At 38.4% G+C, this 17,818-nt stretch overlaps 1 protein-coding gene across 2 annotated transcripts; it reads left to right on the top strand.

Annotated features, from left to right (window-relative positions):
- Window positions 1–2,330: 2,330 nt before the first annotated feature.
- Window positions 2,331–17,022, top strand: LOC128030132 (threonylcarbamoyladenosine tRNA methylthiotransferase-like). 2 transcript variants are annotated; one of them, XR_008187821.1, is made up of 4 exons: window positions 2,331–2,477; window positions 9,128–9,273; window positions 10,922–11,009; window positions 12,180–13,137. XR_008187821.1 is itself a non-coding variant. In XM_052617634.1 (4 exons), exons 2-4 carry the CDS (start codon window positions 9,131–9,133, stop codon window positions 16,345–16,347), a joined length of 246 nt encoding a protein of 81 aa, XP_052473594.1. In that variant the 5' UTR covers window positions 2,331–2,477; window positions 9,128–9,130; the 3' UTR covers window positions 16,348–17,022. The 2 variants fall into 2 exon arrangements, 1 of the variants encoding a protein (XP_052473594.1); XM_052617634.1 differs by lacking the exon at window positions 12,180–13,137 and adding an exon at window positions 16,333–17,022.
- Window positions 17,023–17,818: the final 796 nt, after the last annotated feature.

Raw genomic sequence — 17,818 nt, 5'->3', positions numbered from 1 at the left:
GTCTAACTTTCGCATGCTTTTTAAAACATTTTCCTTACTTCTTTGTCCTCCTCCTCCCCCACTTGCTTCATCTTTAATACCTGACGACTTTGCAACGTTTTCATTGATAAAATTAAACACATTAGTGCACAATTTTCCACACCACAATCAGTCAAGCTCATATCACCAGCAAACTTACACTCATTTACATCCTTCTCTTCACTCTCTGAGGCAGAAGTCTCAAAACTCATATTTTCTAATCACCCTACAACTTGCCCTCTTGATCCTATTCCATCTCATCTCCTTCAAGCCATTTCTCCTGCAGTTGTACCTGCAATCACTCACATCATCAACACATCCCTCCACACTGGTGTTTTTCCCTCATCATTTAGACAGGCACGTATAACTCCACTACTTAAGAAACCCAACCTCAATCCATCTCTTTTAGAGAACAACAGACCAGTTTCCCTTCTTCCTTTCATTGCAAAAACACTTGAAAGAGCTGTGTTCAACCAAGTCTCTAAATTTCTCACACACAACAACCTCCTTGACAGCAACCCATCTGGCTTCTGAAGTGGACATTCAACTGAGACTGCCGTGCTCTCAGTTGTTGAAGCTCTAAGACTGGCAAGAGCGGAATCCAAATCTTCAGTACTTATCCTGCTTGATCTGTTCGCTGCTTTTGACACGGTTAACCACCAGATCCTCCTATCAACCCTACTGGCAAAATGCATCTCAGGAACCACACTTCAATGGTTTGAGTCTTACTTATCAGATAGGTCCTTCAAAGTATCTTGGAGAGGTGAGGTGTCCAAGTCCATCACCTTCACCTTCAACTCAACCTTGCCAGGGCAGAACTGCTTGTGATTCCAGCAAACCCATCGTTTCATCATAATTTCACCATCAAGTTAGGCACATCAACCATAACTCCTTCAAAAACAGCTAGACGCCTTGGAGTTATGATTGATGATCAGCTGACTTTCTCAGATCACATTGCTAAAACTGTCCGATCCTGCAGATTTGCTTTATTCAACATCAAGAAGATCAAGCCCTTTCTTTGGGAACATACTGCACAACTCCTTGTTCAAGCTCTTGTTCTGTCCAGGCTGGACTATTGCAATGCTCTCTTGGCAGGTCTTCCAGCTAGTTAAATCAAACCTTTACAATTAATTCAGAACGCAGCAGCAAGATAAATTTTTAATGAGCCAAAAAGAATACACGTCACACCTCTGTTCATCAATTTGCACTGGCTTCAAATAGCTACTTGTAAAAATTCAAGGCATTGATGTTTGCCTACAAAACTACCACTGGCTCTGCACCCATTTACCTAAATTTGTTACTTCAGACTTATGTGCCCTCTAGAAGCGAACGTCGCTTGATTGTGCCATCCCAAAGAAGCACAAAGTCACTTTTACGGACTTTTAAATTAAATGTTCCCTCCTGGTGGAATGACCTCCCCAACTCAATCCGGACAGCTGAGTCCTTAGCCATCTTCAAGAATCGGCTTAAAACACATCTCTTTCATCTTTATTTGACCCTCTAACTTTAACACTCACTATTCTAATTATATTCTTTCAAAAAAAATAAAAAAATAAAAAAATAAAAAAATTTAACTACCTTTCTCATTTTTATATTCTATTTTCTTTTCATTAATTGTGCAATTGTATGTGTGTATGTGAATGTGTATGTGTAAAGACCTCTAACACTAGGTTGCTCTATTATTTTTTTATTCTATCTGTTTTCTTTATATTACATTATTTAAAATCCCATGCAACGTGTACTGTGTTAACCTAACTGAGAATTTTTATAACACTTATATATCATTGCTCTTTTTGTTGTTTTTGATTGCTTCCACTGTCCTCATCTGTAAGTTGCTTTGGATAAAAGCGTCTGCTAAATGAATAAATGTAAATCTAAATGTAAGAGAGAGGAAAGGAGAGGAAAAGAGAAATAGAAGAAAAGACGTCATCCTTCCTTTCAAGACTCAGAACTGGACATACAGCAATGAAGTTTTAGTATAGTTTTTATAAGATAGAGTTAAGCATGAATCAGGAAAAGTGTAACAAATGTGGAGAATTGGAAAGAGTGAAGTATAATATTTTTTTTAATGTTCTGCATATGAGAGGGAGAGATTTCAATTAATTCAAGAATTAGGATGGGTGGGAGTCAATAATATTTCTTTAAATGTATTGTTAGGAAATGGGTAAAAGCAATCAAGAGTGCATGAAATATTTTTTAAATACCTAAACGCAGGAAAAATAGGTACAATCTATTTTTTCTTTAATATTTATTTATTTATTTATTGTTTCTTTCTGATCAGTAGGTGGCGGTAAACCACCATAAAACACTAGAAGAAGATGTGAGTGAGGTTTGTCCTCGCGCTTGCTGTATCTTGTCGACACGTTAAAGGTGAAACCATTAACATAACATAACCATTTCAAGAGGAGAATAACTAGCCTTTTACACTCAAACTGCCGCGGATCTCTCAACGTTTGTTGGTAAGATTGTATTTTCCATCTTCCCCGTGAGTTCGCGCTGTTAGACAGTTCAGAGAGAGTTTGTTTGAGCAGACACGTGACTCTCAGCAGAGCTGAAACAGTGACGAGGATACATTTTAAACCTCGGGACGTGATTTATGTGTATCGCTGTCTAAGTCTGATTTAACACTGAGAGTATCAGATACACACCAGTGCCTGTGTTCATGATGATCATCTAACTGATGTCATGTAGGACACAGTTGCTTACACTACAGGAGGCTCTTTCTCTTGTCTTATCATTAAACCTGTAAGTCTTATTTTGTCCCCGTACCCTCACCCCTACGATACAGAGGGCTGCGATTCGATGCTAAAGCGATTATCGATTATCTGAATCTTTGTTTGTTTGTGTGTGTGTGTGTGTGTGTGTGTGTATGTGTGACTATAATTATTTTTTTTTAAGTACCAAGTAATGACCCATAAAGAATTTACATACAATATATTTTATTAATATTGCAAAGAACCAAGAGGAAAATAAATGTGTGCCCGAACTACAGTAGCAGCATACTTGTAGTAAATTAATAATATAAAAATAACAAATTATAACAAACTTCAACATATTCTGAATCTCTAACACAAGATGATCTTCCTACAAATATCATCCTGTTATGTGCAATATAATCTTTCAAAAAATAAATAAATAAACATGTAAATATATATATTTTTTTGCTGTAGCAGAATAATTATATTATGTAAATGTGCTCAGCTAGATCAGATGTGTGAGAACAGAAGTGCTGGGACAACGCGTCGAGATCATCGATGACGTAGACGCAAAAATTGCGCTGTGTGCGCTGAATATACGCGATGGCCGGATCAACATTCTGTCTAATGTTTTATAACCAATCCAGGGGTTTTTCTGCATTGATCTTTTTTTTTGGCGGCTGTCAAAGCCTTATTTGATCGGTGAGTGATGTAGAATAGAATGACTGCTGCGCCTGACAGGGTGCGTACGAGAGAGATCCCCGGCTGCGCGCGCACTCACAGTCTTCAAACTACACTAGCGCTGTCTTGCTCTCTCTCTCTCTCTCTCTCTCTCTCCCCCCCTCTTGCATATTAACCAAAATCATTAGACACGATAAAAAAAGGGCGGAACGCCAAAGTTTAACGTGGAGCATTCTGAGATTTTTATTTTCTCCATGACAGGCTGCTGGCTCCCACTGTTAATTTTTTTTTTTTTTTTTTTTTTTTTTTGGAAAAGCACTCTCTGTATTAGCTTAAACCCCTCAAGTTTACATTGGTTACTGTATTCTTTCAGTTGCTCTAAACAAGTATTTTGGGTGACCTTCTTTATTAAATGCTAGACATCAAGTTGTTGTTATTTTCATCTGAAAGAAGAGCTTTTTTTCATTAAGCTAGGCCCTATGTGTTCAGTAAGCTTGTTTCAGTAAGCTATGTGTTTTCAAGGCTTCAAGGTTTTATTGAATGCTATCTCTATACAAGTGCAAAGTAATGCATTCTTAGTCAGTCTCTGAAGTAGAAGACACTCTCTGCTGCAGAGACACTGGTGCCAGGAACACACAAGTATCTTTGGGCCAGCGTGGAAATCAGAGGAGACCTCATCTGACTCTTATTCCTCCAGCTGAGAGGGTCCTGGGAGAGAGGAGTGATGGAGCACTACTGGTCACTTCTTCAGCTCTGGCATGAGCAGATGTGGGCTGCTGCTGGACTCTAGCACCAGATGATAGTCCAGCAGAGAAGATGATGACTTTCTTCTGCTAGAAGGGCTTTGCTATTGCTCCTCCTCAGTGGTTAGGCTGTCTTCTTCTCTTCAACTCTCACCTCCTGCTGTAGGTAAACACAATGTGAAGAACAGGTGAACACAAAAGCCTTACATCTCATACACACTATTCCACTGGTACTCACATCTGTTTTTAGCCTGTGTTTTGGCAGACCAAAGCCCCTTTCACACTGCACGTCAGACCCACAATATTTCCGGAACATTGCCGGGTCACCTTCTGTGTGAAAGCAACCACGTCCCGGGATTGATTACCGCACTGAACCCGGGTCGGGGACCTAGTAACATTGCGGGGTTCGACCCGGGACGAGCGCTGTGTGAACAAAAGCCAGATCTAATGCCGTGTCGAAGTGGACTCTTTTATCGGCTGTTTTGAAGGAAGATCAACGTTCGCGACGAAAACATACGTGCAAACTGTAATGAAGCAGAGACCAGTTAGTTCTGCGCTGATGCAGAGATCGTTTGCTTGCTTCAGTGAAAGTATAACGTGCTTAGAGTTTTCGACTCCTACATTAAACGTTACACGCTGATGTCACATGTCTTTATGGGATCTTCAAGGGTTGTGTGTGAAAGCAGGCACATATCCCGGGTCATCACTGGCAGTGTGAAAGAGCAAAATCTAGTGACCCGCGAACAATTGCAGGAACACTTTACCTGTGTATTTGCCGGAATGGCAGTGTGAAAGGGGCTCAAGTAGAATCTGCTTATATTCAAGCTGGTGTTTTGCACTGGTACTGCAGTGAAAATAGGTAGTAATGCATCTCACCCTGCCTAGTAGCCTTGATGGAGTGGGCAACTTGAGCTCTGCTAAGTGGCCAGATTTAGCTTGGGGGCAGAGCACTTCACATGCAGGAAATTACACCGTTCAGCAGAAACTACCATGCTGGATTCGTTATCACTAACTAAAACTAAATCTTTTTTAGTGATCTTCCATTCCTCCTAAACATTCTTTAACAGCTCAGCCATATCTGCACCCGTGTGCCTCTCATTCACTGCTCTTGTCTGGAGCACATGAGATGCTAGCTGCCACTCATCAGTTACGGTGACAAGATTCTGTGGCAATGGATGTCCACGCATCACATGTTACAGCTATCCTACCCGCTTTCTTCAGTGATTCCCTGACTTCCATGAGTGTGGGGATCACTGTGTCTGTAAAATAGCTCTGAGATTGGACGTTGTATCTCGACTCCAAAGTGTGCAACATAGCGTCAAAGCCCTGGTCCTCAACAACTGAATATGGATGCAAATCCTTGGCAATAAAAGTTGCGATCGATTGTGTAATGAGCTTTGCCCTTTCTGAGCTGGGTGAAAGCTTTTTTTTATTATTATTTTTTATTTTTATTGACTTTTGACATTTGTGAATAGATTCAGAATGGTCCATGTCCACATCGTGATGCATCTAATACATTTTTTCCCCACCCCTGCTGTCACCTCAGATGTGCTAACACAGACACGTGTTTGTTTAATCTGACATCAGGGCTGGACAGGGACAAAAAATCAGCCCTGGACTTCATCCAGACCGGTCCACTATGCATGTAAACATGCGCGCGCACACACACTACATGTCTATACATACATTGATCTGCTTGTATAATTATTGATTAGAATGTATTAGTATCAAAACCAAGAAAAAAATATTAAAATAATAAACAAAGAAAATGCAAAAGATTTTATCAGGCTTTATTTTAAATATCTAAAGGTCTTAATTGATGTGCTTCTTATTAATCTAATAGTGCAACAACATAACTAATATTCATAAATAATATTTGTTTTAATATTAATTTTACACATATTACCTCTGACCTGTTGGCTGCTTATAGTAGGCTAGTATTAAGACCATGATCTACAGTAAACATGATTTATAAAGACCACTGACCTACAATAAAATAAGAGTAATTAAGACAAATAACATTGTGTAGTGATTTATTTTAAATTTTTCTTAACATAATCAAAGGACTTTAAAAATCCTTGAAGTAGACTGGCTTATATGTTCAAATGCAGAGCTAGGCAAGGGTTCAAAACTGTACTTGCCCTGCCAAAAATAAATACATAAAAATAAAATTGCTATTGCTTTCTTTGTAAACAAGCTGCAATCTCATTTCACAATTCCAATTTCAATACCACAATAAACACTATTAAGTTCAAACATTAATGAAGACAAGTGAACTGTCAGTTATAAAATAAGAAAAAAAAGATCATAAATAGCACCGTTTTCATGTACAGATATTGCATATCCAAATATAAAATACTTCACTTAACACTCACACACACACACACATATACATACAGTCATGCCCACAAATATTGGCACCCTTGGCAAATATGATTAAATAAGGCTGTGAAAATTAATCTGCATTGTTAATCCTTTTGATGTTTTATTTGAAAAATTCACAAAAATTTATCCTTTCATTGGATAATAAGAATTTAAAATGGGGGGAAATATCATTATGAAATAAATGTTTTTCTCTAATACACATTGGCCACAATTAATTGCACCCTTTTATTGAATTATTTTTTAAACCTCCATTTGCCAGTTAAACAGCTCAAAACTGTCTCCTATAACACCTGATGAGGTTAGAGAACACCTGACAAGAGATCAGAGACCATTCCTTCATCCAGAATCACTCCGGACCCTTCAGATTCCCAGCTTCTCCTCTTCATTTCACTCCTCTCATGTTCTGTAGGGTTCAGGTCAGAGGACTGGAATGGCTGTAGCAGAAGCTTGGTTTTGAGCTCAGTGACCCATTTCGGTGTTGTTTTTGAGGTTTGTGTTTGGGTTATTGTACGGTTGGAAGATCCAAACATGGTCCATTATAAGATTTCTAACGGAGTCAGTCACTTTTTGATATTTTATCTGTTGGTATTTGATAGAGTCCATGATTCCATGTGTCTACACAAGATGTGCAGGACCTCCAGCAGAAATATAGGCCCACAACATCAAAAATACAGCTGTATATTTCATTGTACACATGGGGTACTTTTTATCCCTGTGTTCACCAAACCCATCTTGAGTGTTTACTGCTAAAAAGCTCATTTTTAGTTTCATCTGACCATAGAAACCAGTCCTATTTGAAGTTCCAGTCGTGTCTGATAACTGAATATGCTTTAGTTTGTTTTTGGATGAGCTAGGATAATTTTTCTTGAAATCCTCCCAAACAACATGTGTTGATGTGGTTCTGTTTGACATTTTTTTAAAGGTTTTCTGAACCAGAAACTCAACTATTTTCTGCAATTCTCCAGCTGTGACCCTTGGAGAGTCTTTAGCCACTCAAACTCTCCTCCTCACCATGCATTAGGACGATATAGACACACATCCTCTTCCAGGCAGTTTTCTAACAATTTCTGTTGATTGGAAATTCTAAATTATTGTCCTGATGGTGGAAATGGGAATTTTCACTGCTCTAGCTCTTTTCTTAAAGCCACTTCACCAATTTGTGAAGCTCAATCATCTTTTGCTGCACATCAGAAATATATTCTTTGTTTTTTCTGATTGTGATGAATGATTAAGGGCATTTGGGCTTTGTTTTCCCTCCACTTTATATTTCTGTGAAACAGGAAGCAATGGCTGGATGATTTCATGTTTATAATAATGCTGGAGTGCTCATAATTGTGAATATGAATGGCAATATACTTCAGAGATATTTTACTCATAAGAATTTCTAGGGGTGCCAATAATTGTGTCCAACGAGTATTTGAGAAAAAACATTAATTTCATAATGATATTTCCCCTGCGTTTTAAATTCTTGTTATCCAATGAAAGGATACATTCTTGTGAATTTAAAAAAAAAAAAAATCAAAAGAATTTTCACAGCCTTATTTGATCCTATTTGTGGGCGGCATTGTATATATTCTTGTTAAAGCTGTTTTTCAAGAGCAGTGAGTTATTTCTCTTTGTCTTTTGTTGACATTAATGACACAGACCGACAGTAGGTATAAGGCTTCTGCCTGGCACTTTAAGAGATTTTTTTCTCAATCGATTACAAATTGAAAAAATATATCTCACATAAATGCTGTAAATATACAGAGACGTAGAGCATCAGCTGGTATTATTAAATGTTAAAAATAATTAAATGTAATGCAGTTTTCATTATAATAATTATTTAATGACAGGTGAAAATATAATAAATATGTACTATAGTGCACATATTTAGCAAAATACTAATTTCTTACGGCTATTTTTCAATCTCAACTAACCTTGCTATGGTCTTTAAATGGCTTTCTTGAGGTAAATGTAACGTTCTGTGACATGATTGTTCTCCTGCTGTTTTGACTGATTGATCGATATTATTTATGAGGCATATATACATTTCTGTAAGTTGTACTGTATCTTTAAACAGAAAGTAACAGATGATCGGTTTACTTGAAGTGAGACGCTAAAGTGATCTGTCAAGTCACATTTTCTGACGCCAAAACGGTATTGTCTGAATTTTGTCATAAAATGGACTGAACCTGAGAGCTGAGAATTTTAAATGTAATTTATATAGATCAGTGAGTGGTGAGATATTACAGCAGGCATCAGCATCATGCGCACGCGTCGTTTTATCTGTTCTTTATAGTGCTTTTTGTAATGTTTTAAATAAATTATTGTGACTAATGTAAAAAAAAAAAAAAAAAAAGCATCATGCAGCTTCATGAGAGAGACACATAAGGCCGGAATTGTTCCATACAACAATATAATTACGAATATATTTTGATTATTAATGATTTAAAAACAAAATACATAACGTACCGGCCCAACCAGACCGCGGCCCACCGGGAATCTCCCGGTAGTCCTGATGGCCAGTACATGCCTGCTGACATGTGATTAGAGAAGTATTGTGTGGTGAGGATCATTAATAAAGCTTAATAAAACTCCTCAGTGTTTGGTGTGTTTTCACAGGTCATGGCATCTGTGGATGATATTGAGGACCTGGTGACCTCCCATGACCTCACTCCTCACAAGCGTCAGTGTGCCTGGAGCAACATTATGCCTAGTCCATGCAAACACAAGCTCCAGCTCGCAGCAGAAGAGCTTCAGACCGACAGGTCAGACGCCTCCAACTAAAGGAGAATCTGTTTAGTCTTTCTGAGTCTGAAATTATGTTTATCTCTCCACTGATTCTGGACACTCTGTGCTGCTTATTATTTTAGATTTATCAGCTGGTTTAATAGCATAGGCCCCTCCTCACTATTATCTAGACTAGAGCCTAAAAGCAAACACTCAAGAAATGGTTTCAGTCATACCTGTCTGACAGAGTTTTTAGTGAAGTTCTTCTGACCTGTGTCCTTCCACAGATCTCTTTACCTGCTTCCTCTGGGCTCTATTCTACAAAAACATGGTGTGTCTCTTCATTTCTGCGCAAATGACACTCAAATCTATCTAGTAATCAAGAAAAACAACTCCACTGTGATCCCTTCTCTTCTGTAATGTTTAGAGGAGGTTAAATTATGGCTAGCCCAAAATATCCTCTTCCTAACTGAGGAAAAGACCAACGTAATTGTTTTCGGTCCAAATGAAAGTTGATCAGTGTTTAGATCCTCACGGGTGCAGAACCTAGGTGTTATTGTTGACCAGCATTCAAAATTTGATAGACATATCTCTTCTGGTATTGGATCCAGTTTCTATCAGCTTCGGTTACGGTCTAAAACTTTCTCACTCCTAAGACTCTAGAAATGGCTGTTCATGCGTTTGTCTCCTCTAGATTACTGCAATTCTTTATATTGCAGTATATCTAAACACTGTATGTGTACAGCCGTCTAGTTCAGTTCCACTAACCCGAAGTACAGAGGATGCATGAAAATACCTGGATGTAATCTTGATATAAATGATGCATCAAATATAGAGAATCCAACATTAGATATTGCAGAAGACTGCAGAAAGATGTAGTACAGATGTCTGAAAGCTTTAATCTTCCTGCATTAAGCTCACAAATAAGTGACGGCCTGTGAAAGTAAACGGTTGTCATTTTCTTTGGTGTAATTTTAATGTAGTGATAACCTACGGAACGTTTTATTGTCATATAAAAAATATTAACGTTTACGCATCATAAGTAACATTAAATATACATACTCATTTACACAAATCAGCATGGTAAAATAACGGAATGATGATGTAAACATATGATAATTAAGTTGTGACACCTGTGATTTTATTTATTGAGCTTGGGATGTTTCTGTCCCGCTACTCAACATCATCTCATTCTCACAAAGACACACATTAAAAGGTCTTTGTTCCTTTAAAGGAGCTTGACAAGATGACAAAGACATCCTGGTCATGTGACTCGTTACTCTACGTTTAACAAGACCTTACCTTTAAGAGCCCCTGCATTATTAGGCAAAAATTAATGAGGTACATTTTTAATCTGTGTGAGATCTATTACATTTTTAGTCGCTTTTAATGGCTGAATAAACCCAAATAAACATGTTATGACAGAAACAAGCTAAAAAAATCAACAACAAACAAACAGAAATCCTCTCAGTGGAACAGAGTTATGTCCGGTACGTTTCACTTATTGAAGGTTGCCATCTAGTGGATAAAGCTTGGGAGGGAATGTTTGACTGTGAGGTGAATAACAGATCTCTAACGCTGTGATCAGACCAGACAGATCATCTTGACTTCCCTACACTGTTTCATGCTTAGATTTTGAGAATATCTCAATCATGTTGATAGACGAGGGCTCTGTCTTGTTTTCAGTGTGAATCCTGGCACACAGAAGATCTGGGTGAGAACCTGGGGCTCTTCTCTCAACAGCTCTGATGGAGAATACATGGCCGGATCACAGGTACCCATGCTCTCCTCACATCAGACGTTCATGTACCACATCAGTTCATGACCCCACTGTCACTAACAGTTACTGCAGACTGTTATAATACTGATTCAACACCTGGGTGTAGGACACTATAGTTCATTTAAGTAAGGTTTGCAAAATAAAGTAAACCGTGACTAATTATACCCAAAACATTCTTAAAGCAGTGGACTACCAGTAAAACAAATTTGGGACTCAAACTCAAGGAGCTGCCCCTAGAACTTGCACCATCACAACCAGACGTTTTTTGTCTTTTTACAACTCTCTGTTCTGGACTTCTACAACCTGCGTTGCAATGCAGTCATTTTCCAAAATGTGATTTATGGGAAAATATGAAGTCAGTAAACACATGCCAACACAGGCCAGAGATGCTGAAGACGAACACACAGAGAAAAAAATATTGTAGCAGCAGATCACTCACTGTTCATGATGCACGAACTATTGGAAGAAAATCAATAGTCTGAGGGGAGCCGACTGTCTTCTGGAAAGTGGTATAGTTATTTACAGTGGTAACCAAGGAAACGCTGTCTTTGGTCTGGGCCTGGGTCTGGTCTGTGTCTGGTCTGTCTCTGGTGTTCTGAGCGTCTCTTGCTGTCAGTGGATCTGCGTCTCATTCAGAGCTGCTGCTGTTTGAATCTCTTCAGGCATCTAGTATAATTACACGAAGCTTTTCAGAACATTCTGTTCTTGTTTCAAATAGGGTTATTAAATCTAATTATGTACATGAAATTATATAACTAAATGATATGAAAATATCTAAATAGTATGTATATGAATTATATAACTAAAATAAACTTTAAATACAGTTTATACAAACAAAATGTCAGTCTTTATTTATCTTTGTAGTAAACAAATCAAAGAGATCATAAACAAATTGTATTGTTCTAAATCTTCTGTATGTTGCTCAAAAACAAAATATATTATATTGTCATTTAAAAATAAGAGCTAGAGCTGTAAGACAATACCGAGAGGCTTTTGAACAAGTGCTACCTCAAGACATCTTTGAGCATGTAAAATATACCTCATTGTCATGTTCTAGACTTGTTAGAGTTATCTTTAAATTAATATTGTGGCAGTTATTTTTTCTCTGTGGTATGGAAAATGGTATCAAATATCGATTATTATATTTTTTTTTTCTTTTTTAAGGTATGGTATCTTAGTTCCAGTATGGTGACAGCACTAGTATCACAGCATGCTGTGAGTGTGTTAGCATCGCTTGTGTGATTCTGGGATCTGAAGGAGCGCTTGGACTGAAACAGACTTGACTTAGATGAATTATCAGAACACTACGGATCACATTAGACCCTGGCAAGGTCAAAGTTCAGGGCACACGGATATTGAATCATGGCTCTGTGAGCGTCGACCGTTTCAGCAGTCGTCATAAAGCCTGGTCAGATCAGCTATAAAAACACTTGACCTCAGGTTTTGGTCTATTGTTCTGATATGCATTTCCAGCTGTTGCACCTTTTATTGAGGGCTGTGTGCCTTTCCAAACCATTCATCTGAACTCAGTGTAGTAACATGCTCCTGAGCTAACTGAGTTTTCTCAATACGTTTTCAGTTATCACATTTATTTTTTTGCTTTATTATGTTGTATGGAATATAGTTTATGTGGAAGAAAGAGTAATGTAAAGCAGTGTACAAGAAAGCAACATAAAATATGAAAAAATTGAATAGTTAAAACGAATACTTTAGCAATGCACTGTATGTTTACACACACACACACACAACATAATTTTATCAAGATAACTATCAAGATGTCAATCTATAACCAGCAGAATTATGTGATTCAGTTTATTTCACACACACAACAATACACATACAGACTTTATTTATACACAGACTGCATTTATTTACAAAGGATGTACATCATCCTCTTCTCTTCTCTTCTCTTCTCTGAATCATAGGTTTATCCGAACTATAACCCCAAACCTGCAGGGGTCAGTATTGACCAGTGAATCTCCTCTGAGATGGTCAGGCTTTGTCTTAAAGGCAGCAGTTTGATGGAAGTTTAACCCCAATCATGAACATAATACTTCCTTTAAATGATTAAGTGCTTCTTGTTTTATGGAATTGGGAGGGATTAGCAGGATTTTTTCCACGCAAACTTTATTTTGCTGTTCCAGTGGAAAAAGAGGAATAACATGCACATTGAATGTTACATGTTAACTATTAAATACGTTTTCCCCGTTGTTTTTCTGTAAGGTGTCTTCAGACTATAACATCTGTGCGCTTGATTTCATGTTTTCGTGGAATTAACAGTGATTTGAAGGTTGTCTGCCGGTTCATTCATGAAACAGCTGATGCTGAGTGAGTGGCTGAGCATGGTTTACACAGCGCTTCTCGTCTGCCAGCGGTGGCCAATGAAAGCCTCGCTCACAGATTCAGAGCTGACCGCTGTTTCTCTGAGTCCTGGACGCCGGGGACATGTCCAGCGCTTGGACAAGCCTTGTGTGCTGCTTCCCACACCTGCAGAGAGATGTAGAGGAGGACTCTACATTTTTTATTTTATACAGTATTGTCAGGCTGTTTAAATAGGAATGCACAATATTGGATTTAACTGATTTAATTTAATTTATTTGAGCAGATATGTATTCATGCATAGTTCTTTAAAACTTGTTAGAAGTAATTATACTCCTTTATGAGATATGAATGAACATTAAAGTTTTCTTCAGACGTGAGTTTGTGGATATTACTCTCGTCGATGATCTCCAGCACTTCTCAACACTTCAAAGCGTCGGTGGCCTTCAGCCTCAGAGAAAGTTATTTTAGAGCTCCTATGTTCAAGTTATTTTAATAATGCATAAAAAGAAAATTTATGCATTAAAGAAAAATTGGTATGGATAAAATTTAATTTACAAATGTTGTTTACAAGTGTCACTAGTGAGCCCTGATGTTTTCTCAAACCGCAAGCCTCTTGGATCTCAGAATCAAGGTGGAAATGCAAAACTGTGAGACTAATCACCATTCAGATGAGTTCACTTCAAGCATGACCTCTGTTGATGTGATGATCGCTCATGCACATATATAAGTCATGGCATCCTCTGCTTTCTGACAGTGGGACACAATTGTGCATCAAACTACTCCAATTAGTTATTTTAGGAGGTTAAAAGTTTTTTTTTGTCCTCCACAGTATAACTATATTTGCAGCATTAATTTCTGCTGTGTCTTGTTGTTTCTGTTGTTGTTGTTAAAATAACGTCATCGGCAGCTCTGAACTTGACGCCAGTCCAGAGAGAGTGAACACACGGAGCTGAAAGGGAGCCGAAAGAGCTGAAAGGGAGCCTTGTGGGGAGTCGTGGCCTAATGGTTAGAGGGTTGGACTCCCAATCGAAGGGTTGTGGGTTCTAGTCTCGGGCTGGACGGAATTGTGGGTGGGGGGAGTGCATGTACAGTTCTCTCTCCACCTTCAATACCACGACTGAGGTGCCCTTGAGCAAGGCATCGAACCCCCAACTGCTCCCCGGGCGCCGCAGCATAAATGATGAACACTGCTCCGGGTGTGTGCTCACAGTGTGTGTGTTTTATATTTGTGTGTGTGTGTTCACTGCTCTGTTTGTGTGCATTTCGGATGGGTTAAATGCAGAGCACAAATTCTGAGTATGGGTGACCATACTTGGCTGAATGTCACGTCACTTCTAACTTCTTCACTTCAAAGACTCGAGCTGCTTATAAAATGCTCACGAGTCGTTTTCCTCGAGTCAGGTCTGGAGTCACATGAGCTAGAGTCTAGAGTCAAGGCTGAAGTCTATAAAAATGCGTCTCAAGTCTGAGTCACTAACTCGTGCCCATCTCTGTCTTGAAGCATCAGAATCGGCATCATGACAAGAAATCAGCTCTCTGTATCAGCTGCAGAAATCCTGATCAGTGTGTAGTTCAGACTCTTGTGTAACCCTGAGTCCTGATGAGCATAATATCATCCTAAACAGTGTGTGAGATCAGAATAAACCCCAAAGCATAATATGTTGAAAATTACATGATTATTGTAGATGATGTAGATTCTGATCTAGTGCAGATCTGTGCTCACTTGAATGGCTGATATTACCTTCAAGCCACTGTGCTTTGGAAGAGGATTCAGTGCAGATCTACAGACAGGCCGTGTGTCAGACCAGTAATAATTCATATCTAGCCTCATGGAGGACAGGGAATGAAATGTGGATTGTGTGGTGTTTAACTGTAGCTAGATGATTGACCGTCCACACACACAGGTGACACAACAGTTTGTTGATTCAAGACACACATTTATGACATTGTTCCATTTCCCAAAGCTTGCCTACTCTTTAGCTTCACTCAATAGTAACAAGTGTTTTTCTTTACAGAAAGAGTGCTTAATTGTACTGTGTAAACATCCCTATATTGATCTTCAGTGTATCCCATTGAGGTCTTCATCTGATGAGTCTGATTTCTCTTTCCATGGCCTGCTCTCCACCCTAACCCTGAATCATGTCTCTGTGCTGCCAATACATAGAGAGGAGAGAAATCTGGACTGATGTGAAAAGACAGACAGCGGTGTGGTTGTTGCTGTAGTAATCAGAGCTTGGCAGCGGTCAGTCACTGTGAATGCAGCAGTTTGCTGTTCTGACCTTTCACCTCAGTGTAATAACTCTCAGATCCCTGGCTTGTAGCATGGACTGGTGGCTTTTATCAATTTATATCCCCATTCCTTGTGTGTGTGTGTGTGTGTGTGTGTGTGTGTGTGGTAACTGGTGAAAGCAGGACCTGCCCAACATTGCCTAACACTGATGTATGTGAAGACCGTGGGCTAGATATATATGTACCTAATATTCCGTGCTATAAACAATGTCATGAAACAACATGGTTATATTATAGCACTGCTCACACATCTACAGTGTAAATGAGATTAAACACTGAGGAGCTCTTGTGAAACCCATCAGAGAAACGTTGTCCTCCATCCCAGAATTATTATTATCAGGATGTGTGCCGGATCAAAATGCTTGCTTATTTTCTCTTGCTTTTTATAAATGAGCTCCTTTGCTCTGAGAGTTTGGGAAGAGGTCAAGTGCATGTCACAACACTGCTGTTTCAGGACAGCGCTGGATGTCTTTGCTCCACATCCTTGAATGGCAAAATATCAAAAATGCACATGAGGAGTAAAAAAGCCCTTAACAGGACAAGTAATTAAAGCAGCAGTGAAGGCTATGATGAGTGAAGCAGAAACCAAAGACAAGCTTGTTTAGAGCTGCAGTGGAAAAAGACATAAGAAAATTAGGCGTTTTCAAAGCAGCTTTTAAAAGCTAATCTATTTTTTCTTTCTCTCTTCTTTTCTGTTATTCACCAGCAACATAATCCATAACAGATTTTTTGCGCTCCATATTAATGAGTGCATTCACCTGAGCACCTGCTGAAAGAAGAGTGGTGTGGATGGGTGACCTGAGAGGACCGGACTTATGCCTGGACCCTCGGCCTCTTTGGTGCAGCCATGCTGGATAAATACACATGAAAGAGCGAAATGCTTCTGAAAGCCTCTGGTGACTCATGAAGTCGAAGCAAATGAGAAGTCACTGATCTTTTTGTGTTGTGAAAATGAAGAATAATTGTAAGGACATGAGTAAATCTGGGCTGAGGGAAGGCCATCCACATAAGGGTTGCTAGAATAGATGAGACTGAATTATGGTTTTGAAGTTACAGAAAAACCCAAAACACTCTTAAAAACCATAAAGTACTTCCCACTCTTTACTTTCTCCTTTGTGTATGTTTCTTTAACAAATTAAGTTAGACATGGATCCATTTACATACCGCAACTCTCTAACATTAGACACTTTATACTGTTTCCATCACATACATCATCTAATACCCCGATCCTTCTACTTGGACGTATAGGCTTCATTTTGAATAAATGGCTAAAATAAGGAATAATTTAAATGATAAAAAAAAAGAAATGGGAGAAAAATGTGCTTTATTGGCATGACAGTTGTTACAATGTATTGTCAAATACATTGTGGTTCTATTGGTTGGAATCTGGTGAAATAGTGTGCTCTAATGCTGTGATAGTGATAACAGTGAATGAAGAAGTGTTCTGTCTGTCTGTTTTTTGGATACTGATCAATAAGAATTATTGTCATAATTTGGCTCTGCACTAGTTAATTGGCGTTGTTCTGTTTACTTTTAGGATGTTTTTACAAACTTGTGTATCCAGAGTTTTGATTTCCTCTTTTTTCCCATTTTGAGAAATCTTGGGTTTTTAGAGGTCCCCGTATCTCACTGCAATACAGAGCAACTGGTTCAATTATTGATTTTAGAATTTTTAGCCAGGTTTGAATTGAAATTTAATGTCAAATAGTATTTTTACTATTTATTTTCCCTACACCTGGATCTATTTTGAAAAATAATTATTTTAGTTTTTGCAAGGTTAATTTTGAGAGCCCACGTGTGACTTAATGTCTCTAAGACGTTGAGGAGCTGCTGTAGTCCCTATTTTGTTTTTGACAGAATCACTAAATCATCTGCGAATAGGATACATTTAACTTCTGATTGCGTCAGGGTTGGGCCGGGGGCAGTCGAATTATTTAAGGCTTTGGCTAATTCGTTGATATATATAAGTTAAATAGAGTGGGGCTTAATGGAAACCTTGTCTGACTCCTCGTTGTTTGGAGAAAAATTCTGTTCGTTTATTTCCTATTTTACAGCACATATACTCAAAGCAAGCGGAGATTTTTGATTTATTTTATTACACATGTCTATTAATGATTGTGTGGAGGGTGTAGATTTGGTCCAACTTTCTGTGTTTGGGCAGAAATCCAATTTGACTTTTGTTCAGGATTTTG

This window comes from Carassius gibelio, chromosome A16 (genome assembly GCF_023724105.1).
Source record: "Carassius gibelio isolate Cgi1373 ecotype wild population from Czech Republic chromosome A16, carGib1.2-hapl.c, whole genome shotgun sequence".
NCBI classification, from domain to species: domain Eukaryota; kingdom Metazoa; phylum Chordata; class Actinopteri; order Cypriniformes; family Cyprinidae; genus Carassius; species Carassius gibelio.
This window is presented reverse-complemented; position numbering and strand designations above follow the sequence as displayed.